Source organism: Trichoplax adhaerens, genomic scaffold (assembly GCF_000150275.1).
Source record: "Trichoplax adhaerens TRIADscaffold_5 genomic scaffold, whole genome shotgun sequence".
NCBI classification, from domain to species: domain Eukaryota; kingdom Metazoa; phylum Placozoa; class Uniplacotomia; order Trichoplacea; family Trichoplacidae; genus Trichoplax; species Trichoplax adhaerens.
This window is the reverse complement of record NW_002060947.1, coordinates 7,074,586-7,101,806: the sequence shown is the minus strand read 5'-3', so window position 1 is coordinate 7,101,806 and position 27,221 is coordinate 7,074,586. Positions and strand designations below refer to the sequence as shown.

The following is a 27,221-nucleotide window of genomic DNA, read 5'->3' as shown; positions in this document are numbered from 1 at the left end:
TTGAAACAGAATCCAATGGGCTGACCGTACTATAGATCGTGCTAACGTGATGACGTCATACAGACGAGGATAATAGAGTAACCGGGTACTTTGGTACAATAAGCTATGATAATACCCATACAGTATCTAGAGTATAGGCATTCAGTAGAGCTTGAATCATCTATAACTCGATAGCAGAAACAATAGACGAAAGGTAGAAAAGCTAGACTGAAGAGCTGTCACCCAGTACGCGTGCGTAGATCGGTATCTAAGTAACGGCAAAGTCAAATCTGCTGATCTTCTTTCTAGCTTACCTGGATAGTCTCATTTGTTCACTTTAGTCAACAAATTGTATGAAAACGCTTACTACCACATTTGTCAACTTGAGTTTGCTATCGCCATACGCATCATTACTAATACATTTAATCTGAGGCATAAAATTACAAGAAAATGGGATTATTTGACAGATTTTCAGGTTGGTTTCGCTCAAAGAAGAAGGAATGTAATATCTTATGTATTGGGCTCGATAACAGCGGCAAATCAACCATAATTAATCGTTTAAAACCCGAAAAGGTATTGTATATCGATACAGCATAGTAATTGATATTATTCACTATGTAATCGCTATCAAAATTTATTTTAAGCGTCTTATTGAAAGTGTCGCTCTTTGGAATATTTACTTGAGATTGATTGAACAGGCCTTAATAAGAAGAGTTATAATAAGTAATTATCAATATTTATCCTAGTACATGAATTAAGGCTTGGGACTAGTACCACTAACCTTGAAATGTATTGCCCTAAATCGTTCCCTAATATCCTTTCGTGACACTACGCAAAACAGACCAAGCAATGATTGATTCGAGATTGTGATACATTCTATATATGTTTTATCAATTCAGTAATACACAAATTCACAACTAAGTAATCCAAGCGGATTGCCATCTCAATATACCTATTTAAATTAAATCAATCTTTTGATAATTTCAAAATATCAACCCGAATCTAAAAATCCAAAGGCGAAAGTAAATACTGATATCAAATAGCTATCCATTAATCTAAGTGATATACTTATTGTCGCATGGTATTAGTAATGTGCCTACTAATGATACTCTAACTTTTAACATGATTTTAAAGACGTAATAAATGTTACGGAATTGTTATGTTGATTTTATCCAGACGCAGCAGCTGGATATAGTTCCAACGATTGGGTTTAGCGTTGAAAAGTTTGCGTCAAGAAAGTAAGCGGCCTTTAATACTTAACATAGATACAATCAGTTGATGTTACACGCGATTTCTGATCTTATCGGTTTAAAACATTTTCTTAAATTTTAGTTTATCATTTACTGTCTTCGACATGTCTGGTCAAGGAAGATATAGAAATCTATGGGAACATTATTATAAGTAAATCTATAATAGTCCATTTGTGAAATAGCTATTCCTGAAGTGTCAGTCTTAGTTTAAAAGACTGTTATTCTTAGGGTAGATTTGATATAAGCTTATATTATAATGAACAGAGTAACATTAACAATTATCTCGCTAGATTTATCCAAATCTATCATATAGTAAAATGGAATAGTTTAATTACTAGCTAAAATAGTCTAAATGAAAACGTATGGTAAAACTTAAGGACAATGTTGGTATGTTTCTTTTACATCAAATAGAGAAGCACAAGCCCTTATTTTCGTCTTAGATAGTAGCGATAAATTGAGGATGGTTGTAGCTAAAGATGAACTAGACTCTATGTTAAAACATCCAGGTAAATATATACTTTAATAATATTTTTGTTTCTGTAAGATTGTTTTAGTTATTTCCAATTACAGTTACCAAGATTTAACTAGAGAGTGTAAAACTAATTTCGGTTCATTTAATTTTCACTAACAGAGATTAGACATAAACAAATTCCACTTTTAGTGTTTGCTAATAAAATGGACTTAAAGGATGCTATATCATCTGTTACGGTAGGTTATATTATTATTTCGGCTCTATTATCTTTTACAGCAAAAGATTCTTCTAATACTGTAAATTCTAAAGTAGCACTTAGAAGAAATTTTTACCTTATTATTATAATTAACTTATAGTGCACAGAATTAATGGGACTAAAAGAAATTGCTAATAAACCTTGGCATATATGGTAAGTGATTATCTTACAGCTTGTTGTGGATTTAAATAACCGGTATCGTTGAGTTTAATGTGTATACATGATATTTTCTATGTAGTGCCAGCAATGCTCTAACTGGAGAAGGATTACATGAAGGCGTTGAATGGTTAACGGGTAAGTCCTAATCATTCCTGGGTAACAAGAGAGTATTTCATGTTAATTTGTTATAGTACGATAATATTATTATTATATTTATACTAAACGATATGCTGTAACAACTCTACGCTTCTTTTTTGTAGATCAACTTCACTCAGTAAATCAGAAAAACTGATATCAATGACTTAAGAATTGAGATAACAAAGCAATCTCCAAAGTAGCATCTCTTTTCTTTTTAGTTATTAGCTTCAATATAATAATCTACGTCGAAAGCAAAAATAGGGCATGATTGCCTTGGTCAAGATGGATCAATCTTTCATTTATTGAAAGGAATTGCAATTTAAATCATGTGTTACAAAAAGCGGTATCTATCTGAAATCTTTCATTTTATTCCTGTGACCTGGCCTCAATGTAAAGATAGTATGTTAAATACTACAGCATTACGGTACATTCATCAATTTGTAATGGGTTAGGTGGCCTCCCTATACCTGCCCACTTAAAACTGTCCATAAATTAAATAGGAAGCATACTGTATATTTGCATTTGTGAAATTATTAATAGCGAGCCTCTGATAAACGTAGATCTTAAAACGAGATCATGTACCCATTTTGTTTTTGAAAATACTATTTAATTCTAATTTACAGGTAATAAAAGTAAACGCACCATATCATCTAATTTATTCTTGTGTATACTATTACTGTACGATTGTCACAAGACATCTCTGCGGTGAGATATCGAAAAACCTAAATCTACCATCCTAGTCCCTGAGCCACGCGTTAGGATAATAAAATCCGTCCAAGAAATACTTGAGAATACTTATCCCTAATCCCATATAAAGGATTCTTAGTAATTGGTATGCCTTTAAGTTTACCTTTAACGCTAAACTTGAAAACTAATTTATTATGCAAATGCCGGGCTTGTGTGCCTTTCTACAACAGCTAGGATTATAATTAGTATCAATAGAGCTTAAAATTAGGCTGTAACTTTATATCTGAATGCCTAATTAATTAATAAGACAATATTTGCCGACATCGATTTCCGATGATTACCACAAGACAGTTAGATTACAACGTGCCCATTAACAGAATCATCAAGTCATAGACTCATAATATACGTACAATCTAATGTAAATTAGTCATAATGAAAGCACGAGATGTGTAAAGTATTATATATTTCGTAATCTAAATAAAGCTAGGACACTAAATATCGCTAACTTCTCTATGGCGAGATAGCACTATGGTAACTGTACATACTCTTTCATTCGCTATATTGTTTTATTGCAATTTCCAAATAATTAGTGACATGAATGCATGCTAAACTAATTTGGAAGTTGAAATATCGGTACTGTCACCATTAGAACGGAATAGAACTTACAAGCACATCATGAGGCAGAGAGCTTAGCAATAAAAGTTCGTTTGAGATATTGGTGCTCCATAAACATTCAAAGGATAAGATTGAGTTTATAGCGACGAACATATCAATTGCCATTAAGTCATGAAATCAGGCTATAATTATGTACGCGTACAATCCTTTTTACTTTGAAATGTTTTCAGGTACTACAATGTTAAAATACACACTTACATATGCAATACTTTGAAAGTATGCAATTGCTGTCAATACGTAATGAAAAATATTAGATTACTTTATATCATAGCAATCATAGTATAGTATCATTGCAGTTGACAGATCTTAGTGAAATTGATAGACTTGATCTAAGTACTATGTATTTAAGTAGTCATACTATTATAACTAAGATTAGGTAAGATACACATTGTCTACGCATCTAAACTTTACATATCCAATTATAACGTAATAATTGTCGACATTATCTATTTGAGCGACTAATTTATCGCATCCACGTTAGAAATGGGGCTATCAACAAATTCAATGAGGTAAGATGGAAAAAAAAATTATCAAAAATTCGGATTAGAAAAGTAGATTACAGTAGCATAATAACACAAAACAATTATGAACGCATAGGCTGCAGTATTACACAAGCTGATTATAAAGCAAAAGTACTTTTTAGTAATGATCTATAAAGATCTAAGTGCCAATTTTTAACCTTCATATAAAAATGGTTCAATTCAAGTCAATTTAGACTGTATTATTCGGGATATAAACAAAATAAAGAAGAATACCTGTACATTTGAAACTGGTAAAGAACTCAGATAGAAATCGTATTTTAACACAAAAGTCAACAATAATTTATCCATTTGTTTAACTTTATCGATACAATAAGACTACTACAATGATGACATCAAAAAAGTAAAGTTAAAAGTTGATTATAATTATTAATCTACGTCTTTAATTAAAATTTGATAATAATATATAATCTTTGTCCTTTGATGTTCTGACACAGGAATATTAGGACTTTGTATCTAGCATAACCCTTTCAATGACTACTGTTGTGAACGATAGCGTAAGGTTGCATTATAATTATTGAGCTACTGAATCAGTTTACCATACTACGGTAGATCAAAAAATATTACATCTATTCAGTCCCTTCCAATGTTGAGTGTAGAATATTTCAAACTCTGAGATTTGTCATTACTTATTATTACAGCGAATTGTTATGGTAAGCTACGGTGGTTGTACCATCGAGCTAGCGTGCAATGTTTGGTTAATGGCGATTTTTTGTTCGAGCTAAGGAAGTATCTGTCGTACAACATCCAAATGATTTGTCTTTTAAGCCCTTGCCAAAGTTTCTGTAAGCTTGATTCATCACAAATATCAAGACTAAGCGAACAATCAACGCGATAGTCCCCACTACAAAAATGGAAATATCCAATATCAACGCAGACCCTTCCTTAGGGACAACACGATAGGTTAGGAACACAATGGTTTTAGCGAACTTGTAGACAATATATCCTGGCTCACAAACCGACAAGATGATAAATATTATGACCATAATAACCGATTCGATTTGTACCGCTATATAGCCGAGGATAAACATGATCACTGCAATAGCAACACCAAGGCCGATAACCACTTTTTCCAATGTACTTAATTGAGTAAAATTAGAAACGATTAAAATGAGTAAACTAAATTGGAGCTGAAGGTCAAAATTGAGTAAAGCAGATAATCGGCAAACTGTTCGATAAGCTGTTTGTAATACTTCAGTAGCACCAACGATGTTAAATTCCAACCAACCAAATTCTTGAGCGGATTTCCAACATAGTCCAATATCAATGGGAGCGAGAACACATATCACTACTAAACGAGCAATTTTATATCCGCTGCGTTGCTTGGGATGAATTATAAATTCGATAATGACATAAAAGAGGACAATGACAGAAGCCGCAATAAATGCGTATAATTCAAATTCACGCTCACGAAAAACTCCATTAAAAGCGTAATATAAGCAGAAAGCAATATTTAAAAGTAGAACAAGAGCAAAGGTAAAATCAGGGCTTGACGGTTGTAGGACAGTCAAACGTTGAATGGTTAAACCCAGCACGGTAGCAAAGCTAACTAACGATGAGAAGAGGAATAATTTCTCCCACAAGGTTAATTTATCATAAACTTTAGTTTTGCCTATAGCGGTTTTTTGTGTGCTTGCTCCAGCAGTAATCCCCAGATCGGCTAAAGACGGGCCACCGCTTTCTTCCACTACATCTTCCATGGTGATAAAATGAACATCAAATGGCGAAGAGTTTTCAACTTGGCAAGTCATAATCCGCTCTAGCCCTTCATATCAGCTCCCAATCTCTTTGGCGGCAATGTACCGGACTCGGGGGGGTTTGCTGACAGCTTTACGTCATTGCCTTGGCAGTTAAAGTATGAAACGACAGCCTCACGCTTTGCTCCTGTGCGTTCCATACTGTATACAGTACTATAGTGTACCAAGGCTATTGTTACTGTACTGTACTGTACTTAATATCACTTTACGTACAGTACTTAACATTACAGTACTTTACGTACTGTACTCTACTCTACTCGTCGTACTGTACTGAACGCCCAAGACTCACAACTTAATATCACTTTACGTACTGTACTCTACTCGACGTACAGTACTTAACGTCACTTTACGTACTGTAGTGTACAGTACTTAACGTCACTTTTTACTATACTGTACTGTACAGTACAGTACTTAACGTCACTTTACGTACTGTACAGTACTGTACAGTACAGTACTTAATGTCACTTTACGTACTGTACTGTACTGTACTGTACTCTACAGTACAGTACTTAACGTCACTTTACGTACTGTACAGTACTGTACTGTACTGTACAGTACTCTACTCGACGTACAGTACGTACTGTACTGTACAGTACTTAACATCACTTTACGTACAGTACTCTATTCGACGTACAGTACTGTACAGTACAGTACTGAACGTCAAAGACTCACAAGTTGACAGTATCATCGGCGGGTCGAGTCTGCAGTAAAGCGAAGGCACGTTGCAAACAGCTCCCTTTGCAATTTTGCATCATCATCACGTCACCATTAACTGGATTCTAAACTTACTAATCATTCCGATATGGCAGAAACAGAAAAGTATGACGGTATTCTACTGAGTTTGGCTCAACAAATGGAAGAAGGTGTTCCACAAGTAAGAAATGCTGCTGTACTTGTAGAGCTTATTGTCAGACGAGTGTCAAACCATTCATGGAGGGTAGTTCATTAATTTGTCATTGCTGCTGTAATGTAGCCCAATGACAATTCATCGCCGTTTCTTACCTTCCATTATAGGCTATACAGGATTGAACAAAGTGTTGACGGCCTGTAGTAGCTTCCTAGTTTACAATTGGATAACTTATCACTCCCATACAATCACAGTTTCTAGCCATTTCTCTCCCTCTTCATTCATGTTACTGTAGGTAAATGCTTCAGTCGTGCGAACCGAAAGTAGCCTAAAGCACATTTTGCATACAGCGATATCCGCACATTCATTCTTAGACGTTACTATACCCATTTGGATATTAAAGTGAAAGCGAGTTAGGTAGGACCGTACTGTACTGCTATAGCTTACGCTTGTGCCTCACGTCATTTCGCATTGCGAAAGTGTAGAATCATACCTTAGTATAATATCGACGAGAGAAATACTGACTGAATAGTTTGTTGCCATGGTACAGTATTCCTTTCAATACAGTAATGGCTAAATAATACATTCAAGAATAGTTTACTAGGCCCTTTGCTCAACTTGTACATGATGACCGTTTGCGTCATTGAATTGTGATGATATTCCTAACCCAGTTTCACTTTGCTATTCTTCATCTTGAATGAAAGTAAATTGAACAATTCATTATCTAACTGGACTTTATTACTGTACTAACAGAATAGAATAGCAGATACACTCCTTTGCTGTGCAGCTCTCACTTTGGAGATTCAACTGTGAAATGCAATTTCTTCAAACACAAAACAGTAGTCTAACTATTCGCGTACAGTATTATCAGGATGGTATTGTACTTAAGATTGAGCTAACAAGATAATGGCAATGGATAGCTTTATTAGCATAATAGTTTAGTAATTTTAGTATAAAGTACATGATCATGCCAACTCCAATTTTTACATGTAAACCATATGCCGGTACAGCTACATCTTGTAATGCAAAGCTATCTATTCGCTTGATCTTGTCAGACAATTAGACTACAAATAGACTAGTAGTCCAATTCTCTCACCAATGGTGGAATTCACAAAATTGATAATTTTGAGGAAACTTTTAGCGCAGTATTGCATCAGCATTTTTAAACTAAATTTTATATAACTCTTAAATTTGGCATCAACGATCAAACACATACTTCTTGGTGCCTGCTTTAGAATAATTGCTTAATTTAAACGTACGGTATAGATTTATTATTCCCTTTGAAAGAAATTGACTATTCAAGATGCACAAATAAATGAAAGTTTACGAGTGCTTCAGATAAACCTTGTAAAGTTCAGAGATGGCCTCAGCTTAACGACGGGGTTTCGTTTAGCGATGTAGACGTGGAAACGTATAACTTGCTGCTGACTGTACTGTATGATTTTGCTTTTATTATAGTTACTGGACACTTTATTCTCCTTCTTGCGTCGCAAAACTGATTTCTTTACAGGAGGGGGTAAAGAAGCTGCCAGGAAGGTAACTCTTACAACGCATGACTTCGGTCTATCTGATACAACTGTGCATAACATGCCAAGTAATTTAAAATTGCATGTAAGCCACGATATTTATCGTAGTGATGAAGACATAATGCAGGTGTACTCTTTTTTGGATACATTCATTTATAGATGCTACTTGAAAAGTTTGACCATCATGAAAAGTTAAGTTTAAAGGTAAATCATCTGATATCTTCGAATAAGAATTAAATTAATTCAATATATGATAACCAAGTAATGTTCAACGCTTTCAGAAATAACACCTTCACGTTTCTACGCCCTGACTTTTAAAATATGAATATGCGCGATTTCTTTATGAATACATTGTATCATGCCATCGTTCTCAATAGATATTGCAATTTTCTGTCTTACCATGCAGGATTTAGAGACTAGACGACAAGAAGCTGAAGCGCGTGCTAGAAGGATTGCGAAACAGAAAGAAAAGAAGCAAAAAGAAGAAGAAAAGCAACGACAACAGGAACAAGAACAACCTAAATTTGTTGAATTGACGGACGAAGAAGCAAAAGAAGTTCAAGAAAAAATTGAAAAAGAAAAGAAAGAAGCTCCTAAAGTTGATCCTCCAGTGAGCGAATCTACTGCTGAGGTATGATGCAGTATATGGCTGTACTGGACGTGTACGATTTCGTACGTTAGCAGAGAATGCGTGTTTTTGAATTTGTGGTATTTAACGTTTAGACCAGTAAGCCTGATAATAAGGATGATAGTGAAGATGAAGATTCTAAAAACAAGCTCAAGCCTAACAGCGGCAATGGCGCAGATCTACCTAATTATAAATGGACACAGGTATACTCATACATACTACCTTAGAGTAACAATGAGCTTAATCAAATTTGCCTTACAACTAATGAATAGTAATCACGGTCTCGTCTGCTGTTCATTTCTGACTTTTAGACCCTCTCCGATGTTGAAGTATGAAACTAAGGATGAATATTATTATTTTTTATTGACAACCATAGTCTTAACTATTAAATTGATACTTGCTGTGAATCTGGCCCTCAACTGATATATTTATGACTTCCGATATTAGCTTAGAGTTCCCTTCAAAGTCTCTTTTCCTGTCAAAGGAAAAGATGTTATTTGCGAGATTAAACCCAATGTAAGTTTTTGAGCAAAGACTCCGCTGCTATAGTTTCTTCTAATGTTGTTTTATGTTCTTTGTTTTTTAATTTAATCACATGTGATTAAAGCATTTGAAAATTGGACTGAAAGGGCACGAACCAATAATAGATGGAGATCTTCATAAAACGGTAACTTTGTAAATCTGTTTTCAAATTCAGTTGAAGACCATATACCACATTGTACTGATGTGACAGTGTTTCTATTGCTTGAAACATTGTAGATTAAAATAGAAAACTGCTATTGGGTAATTGAAGATAAGAAAGCTGTAATGGTTACGATAGAAAAAGTAAACAAGATGGAATGGTGGCCTCGTTTAGTAACAACTGATCCGGAGATTAATACTAAGAAGGTTGAGCCAGAAAACTCCAAGGTCTGTAATAACACAGTTTGATTTATTAAATATATATTGTATATAATCTTGCATGAAATAAGAGTGCATCACTTCTATTCATAACTTTCAGTAGTATTCTTTGTTGCTTACTACTTACTGTATACAACTGCAATAAAATAATTGGTGTTATCTGTTGCTATAGTTATCAGATTTAGACGGCGAAACACGAAGTATGGTAGAAAAAATGATGTATGACCAACGACAGAAGGAGGTAAGATACGAAAATTCAACATCCACTATTATTTTACACGTAAACCTGGCGCTATTATAAATTTGATAGCTCGAAGCAACAATCACTTAAGATTATAATGGTGAATATTGCTTACGCATTAGTGTCGCTTACGAATGCAACTATAATTTATAGATGGGCTTACCAACATCCGAGGAGCAAAAAAAGCAAGATGTGTTGAAAAAGTAAGATATAATAACTGCCTTCTAAACTTCTTCACAAATACACGTACATGCTACCGTAAGTTATATTAGTTACCAAAATTTAGGCTGCATTGACTTATTCCTGTATCTATTTCTGATAGGTTTATGGCTCAACATCCAGAAATGGATTTTTCAAAGGCAAAGATCTCGTAATTGGATTTCTAAAGGCGACATTTCGGGCTCTTTGTGTAGTCTAGTACGCAATCTATTAACGATGTTTGTGAGCTTGGTACTATGATGACAAATTCCTTTCGCAACTAACTACTGTAGAAATTTTCCCTTAACTTGGAACTTAATTCACTTAATAAAATATATTCTATTATATTTAGAGGAGAGAATCATTGATTGTTGCGGTAAAATTTACATATATATATATATATATATATATATATATACTTGACATCTAAAAATTGCTCTTCATAACATCTTTCCAGGTCCCTATGCTTCCACCTACTTAATGCAGTATTGCATAATTGTTAAATATTCGAAAATGTATTGAAATTTTCTACTTTACGGCATTACGTAATTGGTTACAATTAAAGGGATTTTGAGTTCAACACAGAATGGCGCACAAAGTGAGTTTTCACGTACTTACATTCAGATCGATCGTAATAGCTGCGTATAGTATCATAATTTTTCATTACTGTATTACGAAAGAAATTAGACAATACGTAATCGCTAAAGGAATACCCATGGACTACTAAATTACATAGTACGTTAAAATTAAATATGTATGCACTACATTTAAAAATTGTGGCAATGTCCAAAGTTGCATAGTACTCAATATTCTGAAAGCTGTGAGTAGTATTCGAAATGGGTCCAAAATGCTATAAAATATTAAAAATGAACGTATTTTATACCGAATAAGGTCAATTCCGTATTCAAGTTTTACGTATAGTGCTCAAAAGCAGCCAAGGAAATTTTATTAACAAAAACATACTAGTGAACATCAGCTGGTATATGATGTAATTCACCGATGTAATTGATGATTAATATGATGTAATTCACTAGTAAAATTGACTGTATACGCGTATACTGTACAGTAAATTTGAAGTTTTATTAACATAACGCGATATCGTGCAGGATTGTACAATAAGTACAGCATTTTTAAAAAAAAAGTCAGCATGCAATATAACCGAAGTCATAAAAATTAGCAATATATCAAATATTGTCATCTCCATCGGACAACCATTTAAAATAAATGCTTAAATCTCTCATTTAAGTTCAATTTTTGTACGTTTTTATCGCTCCATGACGACCATTTGAGTAATTGTTTATCGTGATATTGGATAGGTATACTAGCGTAATACACAGCGCAGCGAAAAGCATATAATACACATCTACACATAGGAGCTGCTGCTTGAGCTCTTAATTTTGCGTACATCTGATCAGGATGATGCATCTTCAACTCTTCAATAGAGTTAATATCTAAATTATACATATCTTCAGCAAGACTCTTTCCAATCGAAGGTATAACAGTAAACTCTTTTATGACATCTTCTTTCTTGATATACTTAATGCCATTTCTCTTAGCTCGCTTGAAAGAAGACGTAAGATCATCATGATAATCACTCTCTGTTAATTCTTCCTTTATTACCATATTCGTATATTCATCTATATTGTTAAATTTTTTCCTTTTGCGCTGCATTTTACCAGTGTAAATTTAGAATAGGACGGTGAAGATCGAAACCACTTTCAGCTTGATGCACGTATTTATATTTTTGATACTGTACCTTTACTGCTTTCTTTTCTTTGACGAAACTTCCGCTGTCACTGTCAGCTACTGGAGGATGCGGGAAGATCCGAAAAGAATGTGTCGTTCTGCACAGTGCTACGGTGGCTCACAAGTACAGTGCAGTATGATGGAACGATTAGTCCTGAAGCGGGGAAGTACTGTACTGTACAAGTACAGACAGATTTTCGGATTTTCTCGCACTCTCCTGTATCAAATCAGACAAAGTAGAGTAGAGTACTTTATACTATACTGTACCGTACTGCGAATACTGTACTGGGGCCCTCACGGAAAATAATCGAAATAAGTTTCTTTCTTTATTTTTTTTTCCATTTTTTGACTGAACTTAACCTGAACAGTAGACCCTGATATATAGCGGCCGAGAAGGGCTAATACGTTACAGTAAAAATCTGCTCCACAGTGCACAAACCTCATCCACAGCGCGACGCTGCTCCACAGTGCAAAAACCTCCTCACACCGAGGGTTTACCATTATCATATTACACAATCACCTTCTGCTCATCATCGTACGCCTATTCCATCCAGTACCGTATTCCATTCAATAGTTATATTAAACAGTCATATGATATAACAATAGCAATCGTAAATTAACAGTCTATATTGCTAAATAATACTATTCTACACTTATAAAGTCTTTAATATACTCTAATACTGTATATTCTACGTAATATATGTAATAACAAAATAATACAATAATTAATATAATCTAAATAAATAACATTCAATCGTACTAGCTAACTCGTAAAATACTAAAAGTAATTTTATTTATTACAATACATAATTTTAAATTAAAAATAAATAAACGATTAAAGTAATACACACACACACGCTCATATACTAGCATTAAATATAATCTATCTACTCTATAAGTCTCTATAAATATATTTATATTTACGATTATACATCTTTCTCTATATACACCTTCACGTACTATAATATCTATTACATTATAACACGTAATATAACGCGTTTACTCTCTATTATAATACCCCTGTTATATTACACAATATCATTCCGTTAATCCATAATCACACAAGTATTCAAGCCATTAAATAGTTATATTAAACCGTTATATTAAACAGACATATTTAACACTCATATTAAATAACAATTGTAATCGTAAAATAAGAGTCTGCATAGCTACTAAAAATACTTTTTAGCACTTATACAACCCTAAATCTCATTCAGTATGTTCTAGGTAAAATATTTAAAATATAAATAATAATATAATGACGATAATCTTTATAAATAACATTTATTCGCACTATCTATCCGGTAAAATACGAAAAGTAATTGTATTCATTAAAATATATAATACTAAATTAATCATAAATAAAACAATCACAGTAATAAAACATACGCTCACATATCAGTATTAAATACAATCTACTCTACAATTCTACATAAAAACATTTATATATAAATACCCGTCGTACATGCATATAGTACATAATAGTGCTAGTAAGTACCATAAAATTGTATTATTGCAACGGACTGCCATGGATCGAATTATCGTGAAAAACTAAATGAATAAATTAAGGAATTTAACATTCTTATTTTGATTACAATTAATTAAAGAAGGAGTCATTGTGCTTATAATTCGGTACGGTAAATTATATGCTGTTCTGCAATAAAAAATCTTATATAGTAATTGATATTAATCGTTTAAGATACTACACCTTGCGATTCTATTTCTGATTGATAATTTAAAATTATTCAATTACTGCTTACAATGTAAATGATTCTGTAAATTGGTAAATATGTTATGGAGTACAGTAACTATTGCATAGCTGTTGTAATATACTTTGCATAAGGTAACATATCTAGGAATGTGTTGACATTAATTTATCTACGACATTATACACACTTTTAACGGATAACTGAATAGTTTTATAATATTATCTATAAACTAATAATTAATGTTTACGTAGATTTACTAAAATTGAACGATTTTTTAATAACGTTTGTATTCAATTTGTCTAAAGGAGACTAGGAGTGTAACTGTTCCTCTTGGCGATAGGAGATTACCAGTATTTAGAGTCGCACTGTTGGTAGATATCAGGGAGAACAAACCTGATACTAGGCATGCAGTTTGTAATTTCTAAAATAGTTATACTTTTTCATGTTACAAATTTCACTTTGCTACAATACAATATAGTCCAGTTATCTAAAATAGGTCAGTAGGTGACCATTGATATAAATATTGCTGCATTAATTTAGCTGTCTGATTCGAATAAAGTGTCACATTGTTAAGTTGATTCATCAAAGCTAGCTGTGCCGTAATGTACATAAACTCGGCAGATAGTGAATAAAATTGATTCTGTAGTCGTATAGCGTAAAAGCGAAGGCGTCTTAAAATCCTTGTGAAGAGTTTAGTGATTTTTTATCCGAAAATTTTCGAGATTCTTTTATGAAATGCTTGTCACGAAGATGTTTTGTGACACTGACATATTCTTCCATTCTGTAATACAAAATTAGTATTTAATGCTTTTCATTACAGTATTTGCAACATACTAACCTCTATGAGCTTTGTATATGTATCGTAGAGTATATCAAAGTTTAAAGTGTGAATAAGATAGCTTAATATTTAAATTTCCGAAGATACCTCTAGCAATTACAATATCCCAATAGCAAATTTCTTCTAATAGTATATTTATGTAATTAATATTTTATTCTTATATCTCTACTTATTCATTAAATAATGAATATATTTGTTAAGGGACGAAAGATCAACCACGATGTAGAATAGTTTTTATTATTGAAAGTTTATTGTAAACATACAAATATAATAAACCAACTACTTTCCTGTAAAAATATCTCTACTTTTCAATGAACTAACGTAAATGCATGTTAGAAGACGAGTAATCTAGCAGGATGACTTTCCCTAATTTATATTGTTGAAATCAAAAGCTTATAAAGTATTCCTTATTTTGTTTATTCGTAGTCTGCTCGCTCAGGTCAGGAGATGACTTGTACAGCACAATAATAACATCTTCAGCAGCGGCTAAAAGTGATTACATTTTAAATTGGCGATTCATCTTAACTTTAATCAATTGCTACTCAATAACCAAATTAACATTACAACACTTACGAGCATGGATATCTACGACTAATACTGAATCATATAGATAAGAGAAAAAGCTGTAAAATATGCACAGCTGCTTTTAAAAAGTAAAGAAAATTTTACACTAATTATAAATAAATTTTTCATCATTAACTTCATTTCAATAAATAAAAAAGAGAATTATTGGTAGGCAAAAATAGATTACATTACGCTTAGAAAGGATGGTAATAGAACTATCCAATTTACCTTTGCAAAATCTTCAAGTAAACCCGTAAACTTATAATTTTAATTTCACGATATACCAAGTTTCACTGGTCAATTACGATCGCTTGTTAAGACTACAATTTCATTTTCTTTGCAAGATCAAACAGCATATGCCAACAACTTTCAATGATCATAATTGCTAGTAAACCTCGTTTGCTACAATCCTGTTGACCAAGTTTTATTGTTTGCACATACTCTTCTTTATTTGAGTCACTATAAACATTATAGATAGGAATTTCGATAGGTGAGATAATCCCTAATATATAACTAGCTATCAATCTTGCTGTTCTACCGTTACCATCACTAAATGGATGTATCTTTAAAAAATTTAAGATAAACCATGCACAACACTTGAAAACGATTTCCATTTGCTTTTGCTTGTCATTCCTAATTTCATAAATGAAGACCAGCATGTAATTGTAATGATCACAAAGGTGACAAAGCCTATTTTCGATATGCTCGGGATCCTCATAGTCAATCTGTTCGTGGGCATATTTTGTAAACGCTTTAGCAGAGCGATATTTTCCCTCTTCCGAAGAACACCCACTCATCAAATCTTTCATTAATATTTCATGAACTTCGCAAATAAAACTTGGTGTTAAAGATCGCGGGACTATACTGGATGAAGCGTCTTTTAGAAACAATGTCGCTTCACCAATTTGATAGCTTATTTTTTTATCTTTATGTGCTGTAAAAGATGAATCTTTAGTCTTATCTATGAGAGATTTAACCATTTTGTCCACGATTTCAATAGTTTGTGTCCCTTCGTCTTCACCATTTGCCGTATATAAAATCATTTTCTGTAAAGTTTTGAATCTAAAATCTTTGATTAAATCATTTAATTTTGCTTTCGTATTATCGTGAGCTATTTCAGTAATCTGATTAAGCCAGTTTTTAATGTCGTTCAACATTTGCGATAATGTGGGCCAATTTTTCTTTTTACTCTGCCAAAACGGTTCCTGATTGTATAAATCGAATTCTAAATACGTTTCCGTATAATGCTTACATAGTTTTATATTCAATCCACTGCCAAAGTTATCTTGCAGCTCCTCGATCAGAGACATTTTTATTCCTTCGAAATTTTCGTTCACAGTTGGCCTATTTGCTTGAGTACAGTACGTCCAATGAGAGTCTGGTTGACGGTCGTATTGATACAGTACAGTACTGTAGTGTACAGTACTGTACAGTATGTCACTCCGACTCAGTACGGAGCCGTTTGAGCGGTACAGTACAGTACTGTACTGTACTGTACACTGTACAGTACACCCTCTACAAACCCAATTATCACCCCCTGTAAGTACTGTATGTACTGTAGCGAGTTTGGTTTGTACTGTGCACTACAGTGCACTCACCTGAGTACAGTACAGTATATTCATTGTAACACACAGTACACAGTACTGTACAGTACAAGATTTCATATTGAGTAGTCCACCACTGTACTAGACCTGTGTAAGGTTCAATAGGGTCGCCAACAGAGATTCGCGACACTAGAGTGTCAAAATCTCTTTCATCGCAACATACTGTACTGTTTGATGGACCTGTACTGAACGGTACTGTACCACTGTACCTCGGTGAACGTGCATACAGAACTGTCTTGCAATGGACTGGTACTGGACTGGTTCTGGACTGGATGTAACAGGCGGAAGGGACATCTGGACAAGATTAAACTCACCCTGTCGGTATAATATTTTGCATACGCCAACCTCTAAACCTTTATTTAATTGCAACAATACTCGATTGACGGAGTACTGAAAGAGCTGCAAATACGCGGTAGTGCATCAATATTATTATTAAGGCCGAACAAAAAAACATTTTAAGGAATTTTCTACCCTTGAAAGACTGATGTAATCATCACGATGGTTGATCAAAGTAAGTTTTGTCAAGTATCTATTGTTCATGAAAGTAGAAATGATTCGATCTGTAGCAGGAATATGGACATAAAATGGATGATTTGATCGTTTTTTGAAACGCTTTTTTGCGCCATGCTGTAATACGCATAGAGCAAGTACTGTAGTCAATTAGTGCTTTGCTATGTCGAGTGCTGGCTGCCCACTGACTTTTAAGGCAATCGTTTTAGGCTATGAATCAACAGCCGGAGGCTCGTCGTTAGGATAGAGTAAAAAGATAGTTGATACTGTAACGGACTGTGCATACACTGAGATTAAAACGAATACTACATTATGCTTAGCTATACGAGTAATCGTTTTGGGTTCTGTCGTGATACGTCCAGGACTTTCGACATTTCTTTGTTTAATACAACAGACGAACGACTTTTATGATTTTTGAGCTACTATTCAACATTCAAGATTTCGGGTCGGTTGGTAAATGATAAATTTGATCATATAAGTCTCGAAATTTGAAGATCAATTCGTGCGTGAAATAGATGAAATGATCAAGGCACTATTCGCTATCGTTTTCCAGTGCTATTGCTAGTGGGCAAATAAAAGTTGAATCTGCTGTATCGGTAGACCGTACAGTGTTTTGATCTTTCGAATTCATGACAGGCTATAGTTCAACCTTAAGCTAAAATGATGCCTTCTGCCCAGTTCAACGTGACTTACATTATAGTGTTCGGCTGTAGAATACGTTGCAGTAGTGGTTTCGATGGAATAGTGAGATTCATGGAGTGTAGCAATTTGGTCTAAAAGTACTGTATTGGATTATTTTACACTTTAGCCATGACTTAATATTCAATCCACTTTACAAATATGGAAACTATAAAATCTTCTCGGATAGCCATTTATGTATATTAATATCAAAATGCCTAGTTCTGTCTTGAAAATTTTCCAATCTTGTACCGTGTACGAAGAACAGTCAAGTTTTTAAGGTTGTGAATGGGCAATATTGTACTGTAGTACGCATACGCTAAGATGCCCCGACCAATACATAGTAAAATTATCAAAGCTGAAACTTGTAAAGACATTATCTTGTTGTCAGTACTAATGACTGTGGCTTCGTACTGAACTAACCGTAACTTTATCTTATTCTCTATACAAATTATGAAACTTTTGTCGCGGATTACCAAAATAAATAGCCAACGGCATAGCTGAAATAGCACATCGTGAATATCAGCAAGGAAACTATGAACGGGCTGAGCATTTAGCTATGGAGTGGTGGCGTCATGAGCAAGATAATGTTGGTGTCTTACTCCTTTTGTCATCAATTCATTTTCAAACTCGGAAATTAGACAAGTAAGTTCTGATATAATTGTGATAAAAAGGCATACAAAATGACAATAAAGTAAAGTTGAAGATAACTTGCCAATTGCTTCCCACAATCCAATATCACGTACTTCAATACTGAATTTTGATTCCCTTGCATATGTACAGTATAGTATATGCGACTTTTTTCGCACGTATATTTGAAGCAGCTCTTTAGTTTGAGAGCTTTACGTAGCAAAAGTTAGCTTTGCTTGCTTGAAAACGGACGGCACTTTAATTGAAGGAGTGCAACTTCCCGTGAGTTCATGACTTGGCATTTTCGACTGTACAGAATGTCCAGCACCCGTATGTCGGTACATGGACTATTAGAAAAGTCACCAGTAGCTCTTCTTGGTCCATGGTCAGTATTGACAGTACAGTATTACAGTAGACTACAGTATACAGTAGTACAGTACATTGCGCATGATCAGAGTCAGTAGACTTACTGTAGTATCGTACCGCACTGGAACCCGAGTGAACGACGCTTGAAGCATTATTCATAACATTGATGTACTGTACACTGAGTGTACAGTACATCCCACTGTATGTCATGGACAGATGGACCACTAGAAGAAGCCATGTACAGTACTTGCAAAATCTTCCATTCTCGGCGGTACTGTACTGTACTGTACAGTCAGTCATGATCACTTGTACAAGATCTTGGTACACTGCACACATACATACACTAGCGTTGTGTGCATCCTAGATGGGGTTATGTTTAGCTGCAAGGATAGACAACGTCTTGCGTGTCAGCATTTAAATACTAATGCCTAGCCTAGTTTAAGCTTGTCGTTTACTATTCATGGAAAGTGACATGAGAGGATCGCACAACTGTTATTGAGTTAATACAAGTTACCTGTAATGGCTCTTTTCTTTCATAAAATGACTAATTATTCCTGGATAAAGGTCTGCACATTTTTGTAACATGGCTATCAAGAGTAATCCTGCCCTATCAGAAGCGTATTCCAACTTAGGTAATGTATTTAAGGAAAGAAATCAACTTAAGGAAGCCTTGGAAAACTATCGATATGCCCTTCGCTTGAGACCAGACTTCATTGATGGATATATCAATTTGGCGTCTGCATTAGTTGCTGCACAAGATTTAGAAGGAGCTGTTAAGGCTTATGCTACTGCGTTACAATATAACCCGGTAAGATGGAGTCATAATATTGTGCGCTTAATATGAGTGCAGTATTGCATAGAAATCTTATATCTTATTCAGGTTACTTGATAGTTCTATTTCTGCTTTTTGTTGCAGAATTTATATTGTGTTCGCAACGATTTAGGAAATTTGTTAAAGGCTTTAGGCCGTCTAGAGGAAGCTAAGGTAATGCAATATGGTAACAAATTTAGAAACTGTTCACACAACTTCAATGTATTCCCTGGAACATAATGCCGTATCTACTATACTTTATATTTGCAATTTATTATCATCTGTGTAGTTAGTACCGTAAATATCAACAGCTATAACATGGACTATTAAAATTGATGAGAGTTTTTAGTAGTCCATGCCGAGACACTCTACCAAAAACTCACTTTATCGTGTATTCTGAGTATACTGTATGTTATACTTTATTAGTCCTTTCACCATGTTTTTGATTTAGACTTGTAGTATAGACGATTTGGCATTCGTGGTAGTCTTATCATCCTTTCCAAGTAGGAGCAATATTTGCACTTCCTTTAATATATAGTTTTAACCATCAATTGATTTTATCTACCGTTTTCTGTACTTTAACCTTTGATATTATTATGCTAAAGATAGGTAATGCTGATAAAAGCTCATTTTGTAAAATTTGTAACTTGGATTGTTTAAAACCTTAATAATATTCGTAATAATATTGACACTGGCGTGGTTTTTAATACGGCATCATTCGTCATACGTATACCCACATCTCTCATCATTGAACGACTCCTTGAAGCTGTCATTTGCACATAGCTAGGCAAGTTCTGCTTTAATGTATAGCAAAGAATCAAGTAGTTCTAGTTCCTGACTTGGAGACCTCGAAGGTAACAGATGTGCGGCCATGCTCACTGAGCTAAAATGTTATGGTTTGATCGAGCCTAGCATTATAGTGGGGTTATCGAAGAAAGGAAATTTTGAAGCTATGAAGGAACAGTTTGGTTTCGTTAAGAATTTTCCAGCGTCAATACACGCCACAGTTTGAAGTCATTAATGTTGAATATACTTTCGAAAAAATTGTAGAACAGTAAAGCATGGAAGTAGCTTATGCCTTCCAGATTAAAAGAAGAGAATGCTGCTAATAGTATATTCAAGCAGAGAAACTTGAAATTTGATTGAAATGCACTACTGTAGGCGACGAAATGTTTCGAATTACTTGCTTACTATACTCTGGTCAATATCTAGTTTGCAATACCTTGTACACGTTATTGGCTGCGACAGTGCCCATATCTGTCAGTGTTCGATGTTATTCATTTCTGGACGTAGTAGTTACGTAACATTTGCAACCTTTGGATATTGCAAATCGCTGTATCTGCAAATACCACGCATCTTGAAGGGCATCGGGTTTGTTATTACTGAAATGAGAACGTGTAGTGTATAGCGAATTACAAATTCAATATACTAGTCAAAGGTGAAGAGTTAGGTAGCATTATAAATTTAAGAAACGGCTTAGTAAAGAGGCGAAATAATGGATAAACTTGATAACCTAAGGGCTACTTGATTTGATTTCCCACTCTCCAGACGATATTGATCTATTACTGACTTTTAAATTTTAATCAGTATTTTTGCTTATAGTAGATATTAAGCTAAACCGGTGAGTTGTACGTATATTTCTAGGCTAAATTTATTAATTGATTCATGAGCATTTCTTACGTCTAGTTTGTAACAAGATATAGTTCTATCTGTTAAATGTCATGTATTAAATAGTTTACATATTTTATTACAAATTGTTTGTCTTTCAAAATGCGATTGTTGTAACGTGTTCATGCTCTCTCCTTACCTCATTATATATCTCCTTTTCTCTTTTCTCTTCTCTTTCTCTCTCTATCTCTATCCTTCTATTATCTCCTTCTTTTATATATCTCTCTCTCGCTCTCTCTGTCCTCTCTCTCTCTCTTTTTATTATGTATTTTACGTTAGGCATGTTACCTAAAGGCTATTGAAACCCAACCCAATTTTGCTGTCGCATGGAGTAATCTTGGGTGTGTTTTTAATAGTCAAGGCGAAATCTGGCTTGCTATTCATCATTTTGAAAAGGTAAATTCTTACTTCTAGTTAACACTTTATGCCTGCATTTATCACTTGTTTTAACATAATATCTGTTGATAATGTAGGCTGTCACGCTAGACAACGGCTTTCTCGATGCATACATTAATCTTGGGAATGTACTTAAAGAAGCGAGAATATTTGATAGGTACTATTGTAAAGAATTCACTAATTACATTTTAATCATTGACTTATCGTTTTGATTTGAATGTCTTACAGGGCCAGTACTGCCTATTTAAGAGCTTTAAATTTAAGCCCTAATAATCCAACTGTTTTAGGAAACTTAGCTTGCGTTTATTATGAGCAAGGGTATGTTTATGTGCTGTTACAGTCTGGTATGGTCTATATTAAGCTTGTCAATAGTCAATTAATTGTATGTTTTTGCTTTCAGTCTTATGGATCTAGCAGTAGATACTTATAAACGTGCTATTGAACTGCAACCAAATTTTCCGGATGCGTACTGTAATCTAGCGAATGCCTTAAAGGAATTAGGGAAAGTAACTGAAGCTGAAGAGTGCTATAATACTGCGTTATCTCTTTGTCCAACTCACGCGGATTCGCTAAATAACTTGGCTAATATTAAAAGAGAGAAAGGACAGATAGGAGAAGCTTCAAAATTGTATAGGAAAGCGTTAGAGGTATGCGGACGTCGAGATGTAATATTTTCATGACAAAGTCTAATTTTATTTTAATTATATTACTATATAGTATGAAGCTGGCGTTTTAATGTCATGGTATAAATGTGTATTTAAATATAGATATTTCCGGAATTTGCCGCTGCACATTCAAATTTAGCTAGTGTCCTTCAGCAGCAAGGAAAGCTACAAGAAGCTCTAGCTCATTATAAAGAAGCGATAAGGTTAATTAAATAATTTCATGCTTTTGATTCCGATAATAATCGATATAGTTGATATTAATACATTTTAAATTTTTTAATAGAATCAATCCATCCTTCGCTGATGCGTATTCAAATATGGGAAACACGCTAAAGGAAATGCAAGACGTTCAGGGTGCTATCCAGTGCTATACAAGAGCCATTCAAATTAATCCTAACTTTGCAGACGCTCATAGCAATTTGGCTTCCATTCATAAGGTTTGATCTAAATTTATGGACTTTGCAAGGATTTTTTACTTTTTACTTTATCCTGTTAATTCTACTTTTAAAACGGAATTTTAATTACATTTGGGATCATCATAATACTCTTGCTTGTCAAGCGATGTATGGATATTTCGTAATACCTTGTACTATAAATTAAATTTGGAATAGGATTCTGGTAGCATTCCAGAAGCTATAGCCAACTATCGAACTGCTCTCAAATTGAAGCCTGACTTTCCTGATGCTTTTTGCAATCTTGCGCATTGCTATCAGGTTAATCAACATTTTGCTGTCTTCATTTTAATTTTAAGCTAATTTTTTATGTCCTATAAATTAAAACTAATATACGGATAAATTTCACTAGATTATTTGCGATTGGGCCGACTATGAATTACGGATGAAGCGCCTAGTTTCCATTGTACAGGACCAACTGGAAAAAGGTAGATTGCCTTCGGTTCATCCTCACCATACCATGTTATATCCTCTTGATGGACATACCAGGAAGGCAATAAGCAATCGCCATGGAAATCTTTGTTTAGATAGGGTACGCAAATATGGATTTATAGTGATGCCGTTAACTTTGTCAAAGCATACATTGATAAAACGTTTTCAATTTCAGACCGCAACTATACATAAGCCTCCATACAAGTTCACACCTAATATAATTCTGCCAAATGGGAAGCTTAAAATCGGATATGTTTCGTCTGATTTTGGCAATCATCCAACTTCTCATTTAATGCAGAGCATCCCAAAACTACATGACCGTAGTCGTGTTGAAGTATGTTTAACAGATCTGAATTTAATACTGTAAAAGATACCGGATTCATACTTTATTATATACGGTACAATATTTTGGTAGATTTTTATATAATTTATCCATGACTATTATAATAGGTCTATTGTTATAGTCTCACAGCCGATGATGGTACGTCATTTAGAAAAGAAATTTCGCGTGGCTCCGATCATTTCGTGGATCTTTCACAGGTAATATTCTCTGACCCTGTAGATAGTTGTAAAAGTTGTAATATTTTTATTGGGATGTACTTATATCGTAGGTTCAATGTCACGGAGATGCTGCTGACCGAATTAATGCAGATGGCATACATATATTGTTAAATATGAATGGTTATACAAAAGGCGCTAGAAACGAAATATTTGCTCTTCGCCCAGCCCCTATTCAAGTAACGTATCGTTTTATAGTAGAATTATTAAGCTTAATAATGATTTACAATTGATACATATTCTTAATCCTCGATACAGATGATGTGGCTAGGATATCCAGGCACAAGCGGTGCTGCATTTATGGATTATATTATTACCGACAAGATCACATCACCAATGGAATACGCAGATCATTACTCGGAAAAGTTAGCGTTCTTACCAAATTCATTTTTTATAGGAGATCACCGCCATATGTTTGCTCATTTGTCAGTACGTGCCACAGATAACGGGAGGGATAGAGTTATAAATCTTTCAGAGGGTTCTGCACCTGACTTAGACATGAAGGATATCATTGAGGCTCAATTAAGAGAAGCTTTAAGTAAAATTGACAATACTTCCAGCCATATTAATACTAGTACTAATTTAATTTCTAACGGAACATTGGGAAGTAACGCTGTGATTCCAAATGGTGGTCCAATTATCAATGGCAACGGCGACTCTGTACCTAATGGACCCGGCGTCAATGTTCCTTCTGGAATGGTATTAACGACTAGGGCACAATATGGTTTACCATCGAAAGCAATTATTTACTGTAATTTCAATCAACTGTATAAAATAGATCCCAAAATCCTTGAAACATGGGTGCGTATATTAAAGCGAGTGCCTAATAGCATTTTATGGTTACTACGATTTCCTGCTGCTGGAGAAGCTATGCTAAAGAATACCATCTTAAAGATGGGCCTGCCTGCGGACAGAGTTGTTTTTACAAATGTTGCACCCAAAGAGGAACACGTGCGACGAGGACAGCTTGCAGATATCTGCTTAGATACTCCAATGTGCAATGGACACACTACTGGCATGGATGTTTTGTGGGCTGGAGTGCCTATGATAACTATGCCAAAAGAAACTCTCGCCTCACGTGTAGCGTCATCTCAGTTAACCTCTCTAGGCGTTTCAGAACTAATCGCAAAGGATTTAACTGAATACGAAGACGTTGCGGTTAAATATGGCTCTGATATTACGAGGTTGGTTTTCAAAGAGACCAAAATATTGCTATTCAATAATGCAATTGCATCTTAAAGTAATATTAACATATTCTGCTTACTCTAATTGTAGGTTAAGAAAGTTACAAGATAAAATTTGGCAACTCCGTCATAAGAGCACGTTATTTAATACCAAGACATACTGTCAAAATTTAGAGGAGCTGTATGTTAAAGTCTGGGATCGTTATTCCCAAGGTCTTGAACCTGACCATATTATATATTAGTAATCATCAATCCGCTGCAAAATGTCGATATGAAGATGTGAATTCCTCTGAAATGTTATATTAATTGCTAATGATGTATTTCTTTATTTCCTATTTAGCTGTTAATCACATTTTGTTATAAATACTATACATATGTATTATGCGTTACTTACTGAACGAAGCTGTATCCATATAGGTAAAATTGATCAATAACTGTAGTTGACATTACTTTAACATGTTTTCTTAAATGCTTACTGTGAATTGCTGCTGCTACTGAACAACAACTTTGACATATTTGGTAGTAATGGTAAGTTTTCGATGCTTTAATTTTTCCTTGCTTTTTTTCGCCGTCTTCAAGATCATGCTATAGCAATATACTAAGGGTACAACACGAAAAAATTTATTGCTGTAGTGGTAAGATTGAGTGAAAAACTTCTTTGCACGTCATAGTAAGTACGGTCTTATGTTATACATATTTTGTTTTATTACATTAATGAATGCTATAGCACGAAGATTATACATACAAATGTTAGTTATACCTATATGCAAATTGCAGTAAGATTTCAATTATTCACTAATATGTGTTGCACTTATTGTGTATTATAATGTAATAGAAGCTAACATGCATTGCATAGCAACATGATTTTAATCTTTATTTGATACTATAGTAGTCTGAGCATATTTTAAAGGTTTATTATTCCAGTGTGCTTAGTTTTACAGTACAGTGTCAAGAGCGTAGTATTCGATAAATTGTGTATCCACACTTTTAAATAGCCGTTGATGAGGGATGATAGCATTTGTCCTTCAACGGTTCTTGAGCAGCAATTGATCGTTGCTCGGTTGAGACGTTCAAGCTATTGGATTGGTATTGATAAGCGTCTGGTTACTGAATATTCAGTACCTAACTTACTATTGGCAAGCTCTACGATTGCTGATGATCTAAATTACCTTGTTATACTGTTCGACAGTAAATTCTTTATCACTGGTTATATGAGGAGGATCGTTTTGACTGCTTTAAGTATACGCGTAGTTGTCTATAAGATGAGATTTATTAAAAAATATGAGTTAAGACTTTTCTTCACCTTACTTATCCAAGATTAGCCAGGATGTATCAGTTATTTATCGTCTTAGATCGTAAGGATTTGCATTGCAAACGTTTAATCTGCAAGCATGTTAAGGCAGTAATGTACGTATTTAATTTTAATTAGCGCTGCACTTACAAGTTTGTGCCTACGGAATGAAGTTTTCAGTTTACAAGAAATTGTTGCAAGGCAATAGATTAATCAGTTTAATTCTGATAGGATGCTTGATAGAGTTTTAGTTCGTAGTTAGGGAAGATGAATCATACGTAGATTATTAGGACGATGTCAAAAACTCTTGTAATACATAAAATAAAAAGTAACCAATAACCTAGCGCTTGAAATGAAAAACTAGGGATAAGTTTAAATTTAACCGATTTCAGAATTTGTGCCTCGAAAATTCATTTCCGTTATGGCATTTAGTAATATGCGAGAATAAGGAACTGAAACCTGAAACTAAGCTACAAAGTTAACATGATAAGAATTTTGTGTGCTTATCTCATTTTGTGATAACACGCACAGACGTATACTAATGCGGTATGCATATTTTCAATCGAAGAGGGCTAGCAGTAAATTCGATACAACTCTGCAGTGGTCAAGACTTATAAAATTGCTTGCATCTTTCATTAAAAATTACAGTACTGTACTTACAGCAAGTGATAAGATATATACAATCTTCCATGAATCCTAGCGACAATATCTAGACTCTACAGTATAATTATAGTAATAATCATTAAGGGAATCGTATCTCATCCATTATGGATTAGGGAAAATTGTACGAGAGCAGCGTAACTAATTATTAACCGGTTAACTAAGAAGAAGTAGCATAATTTTGCTGTCGAAATATTGTTAGTTCTG

At 34.1% G+C, this 27,221-nt stretch overlaps 6 protein-coding genes across 6 annotated transcripts; 3 read left to right on the top strand and 3 right to left on the bottom strand.

The window, feature by feature from the left end:
* Positions 1 to 429: 429 nt before the first annotated feature.
* TRIADDRAFT_25605 (uncharacterized protein) lies at positions 430 to 2,262 on the top strand (the record flags this gene model as incomplete). Its single annotated transcript, XM_002113025.1, has 7 exons — positions 430 to 552; positions 1,156 to 1,217; positions 1,312 to 1,380; positions 1,641 to 1,735; positions 1,861 to 1,937; positions 2,058 to 2,110; positions 2,196 to 2,262. 7 exons carry the CDS (start codon positions 430 to 432, stop codon positions 2,260 to 2,262), a joined length of 546 nt encoding a protein of 181 aa, XP_002113061.1.
* Positions 2,263 to 4,853: 2,591 nt separating this feature from the next.
* TRIADDRAFT_56837 (uncharacterized protein) lies at positions 4,854 to 5,855 on the bottom strand (the record flags this gene model as incomplete). The annotated part of the gene is made up of 1 exon (XM_002112590.1): positions 4,854 to 5,855. The coding sequence occupies one exon, from the start codon at positions 5,853 to 5,855 to the stop codon at positions 4,854 to 4,856; it is 1,002 nt and encodes a 333-aa protein (XP_002112626.1).
* An 859-nt stretch (positions 5,856 to 6,714) lies between these two features.
* TRIADDRAFT_37765 (uncharacterized protein) lies at positions 6,715 to 10,428 on the top strand (the record flags this gene model as incomplete). The annotated part of the gene is made up of 12 exons (XM_002113024.1): positions 6,715 to 6,786; positions 8,218 to 8,295; positions 8,445 to 8,489; positions 8,701 to 8,916; positions 9,030 to 9,116; positions 9,225 to 9,242; positions 9,361 to 9,429; positions 9,521 to 9,580; positions 9,673 to 9,822; positions 9,986 to 10,054; positions 10,208 to 10,257; positions 10,377 to 10,428. 12 exons carry the CDS (start codon positions 6,715 to 6,717, stop codon positions 10,426 to 10,428), a joined length of 966 nt encoding a protein of 321 aa, XP_002113060.1.
* A 1,039-nt stretch (positions 10,429 to 11,467) lies between these two features.
* TRIADDRAFT_56835 (uncharacterized protein) lies at positions 11,468 to 11,923 on the bottom strand (the record flags this gene model as incomplete). Its single annotated transcript, XM_002112589.1, has 1 exon — positions 11,468 to 11,923. One exon carries the CDS (start codon positions 11,921 to 11,923, stop codon positions 11,468 to 11,470), a length of 456 nt encoding a protein of 151 aa, XP_002112625.1.
* A 3,506-nt stretch (positions 11,924 to 15,429) lies between these two features.
* TRIADDRAFT_56834 (uncharacterized protein) lies at positions 15,430 to 16,419 on the bottom strand (the record flags this gene model as incomplete). Its single annotated transcript, XM_002112588.1, has 1 exon — positions 15,430 to 16,419. The coding sequence occupies one exon, from the start codon at positions 16,417 to 16,419 to the stop codon at positions 15,430 to 15,432; it is 990 nt and encodes a 329-aa protein (XP_002112624.1).
* Positions 16,420 to 18,460: 2,041 nt separating this feature from the next.
* Positions 18,461 to 25,305, top strand: TRIADDRAFT_56833 (uncharacterized protein; the record flags this gene model as incomplete). Its single annotated transcript, XM_002113023.1, has 17 exons — positions 18,461 to 18,546; positions 18,848 to 18,916; positions 19,462 to 19,705; positions 19,814 to 19,882; positions 21,656 to 21,772; positions 21,850 to 21,929; positions 22,001 to 22,090; positions 22,173 to 22,419; positions 22,540 to 22,640; positions 22,721 to 22,874; positions 23,049 to 23,150; positions 23,242 to 23,421; positions 23,497 to 23,655; positions 23,772 to 23,861; positions 23,933 to 24,058; positions 24,138 to 25,063; positions 25,155 to 25,305. The coding sequence occupies 17 exons, from the start codon at positions 18,461 to 18,463 to the stop codon at positions 25,303 to 25,305; spliced, it is 2,991 nt and encodes a 996-aa protein (XP_002113059.1).
* Between the last annotated feature and the right edge of the window lie 1,916 nt (positions 25,306 to 27,221).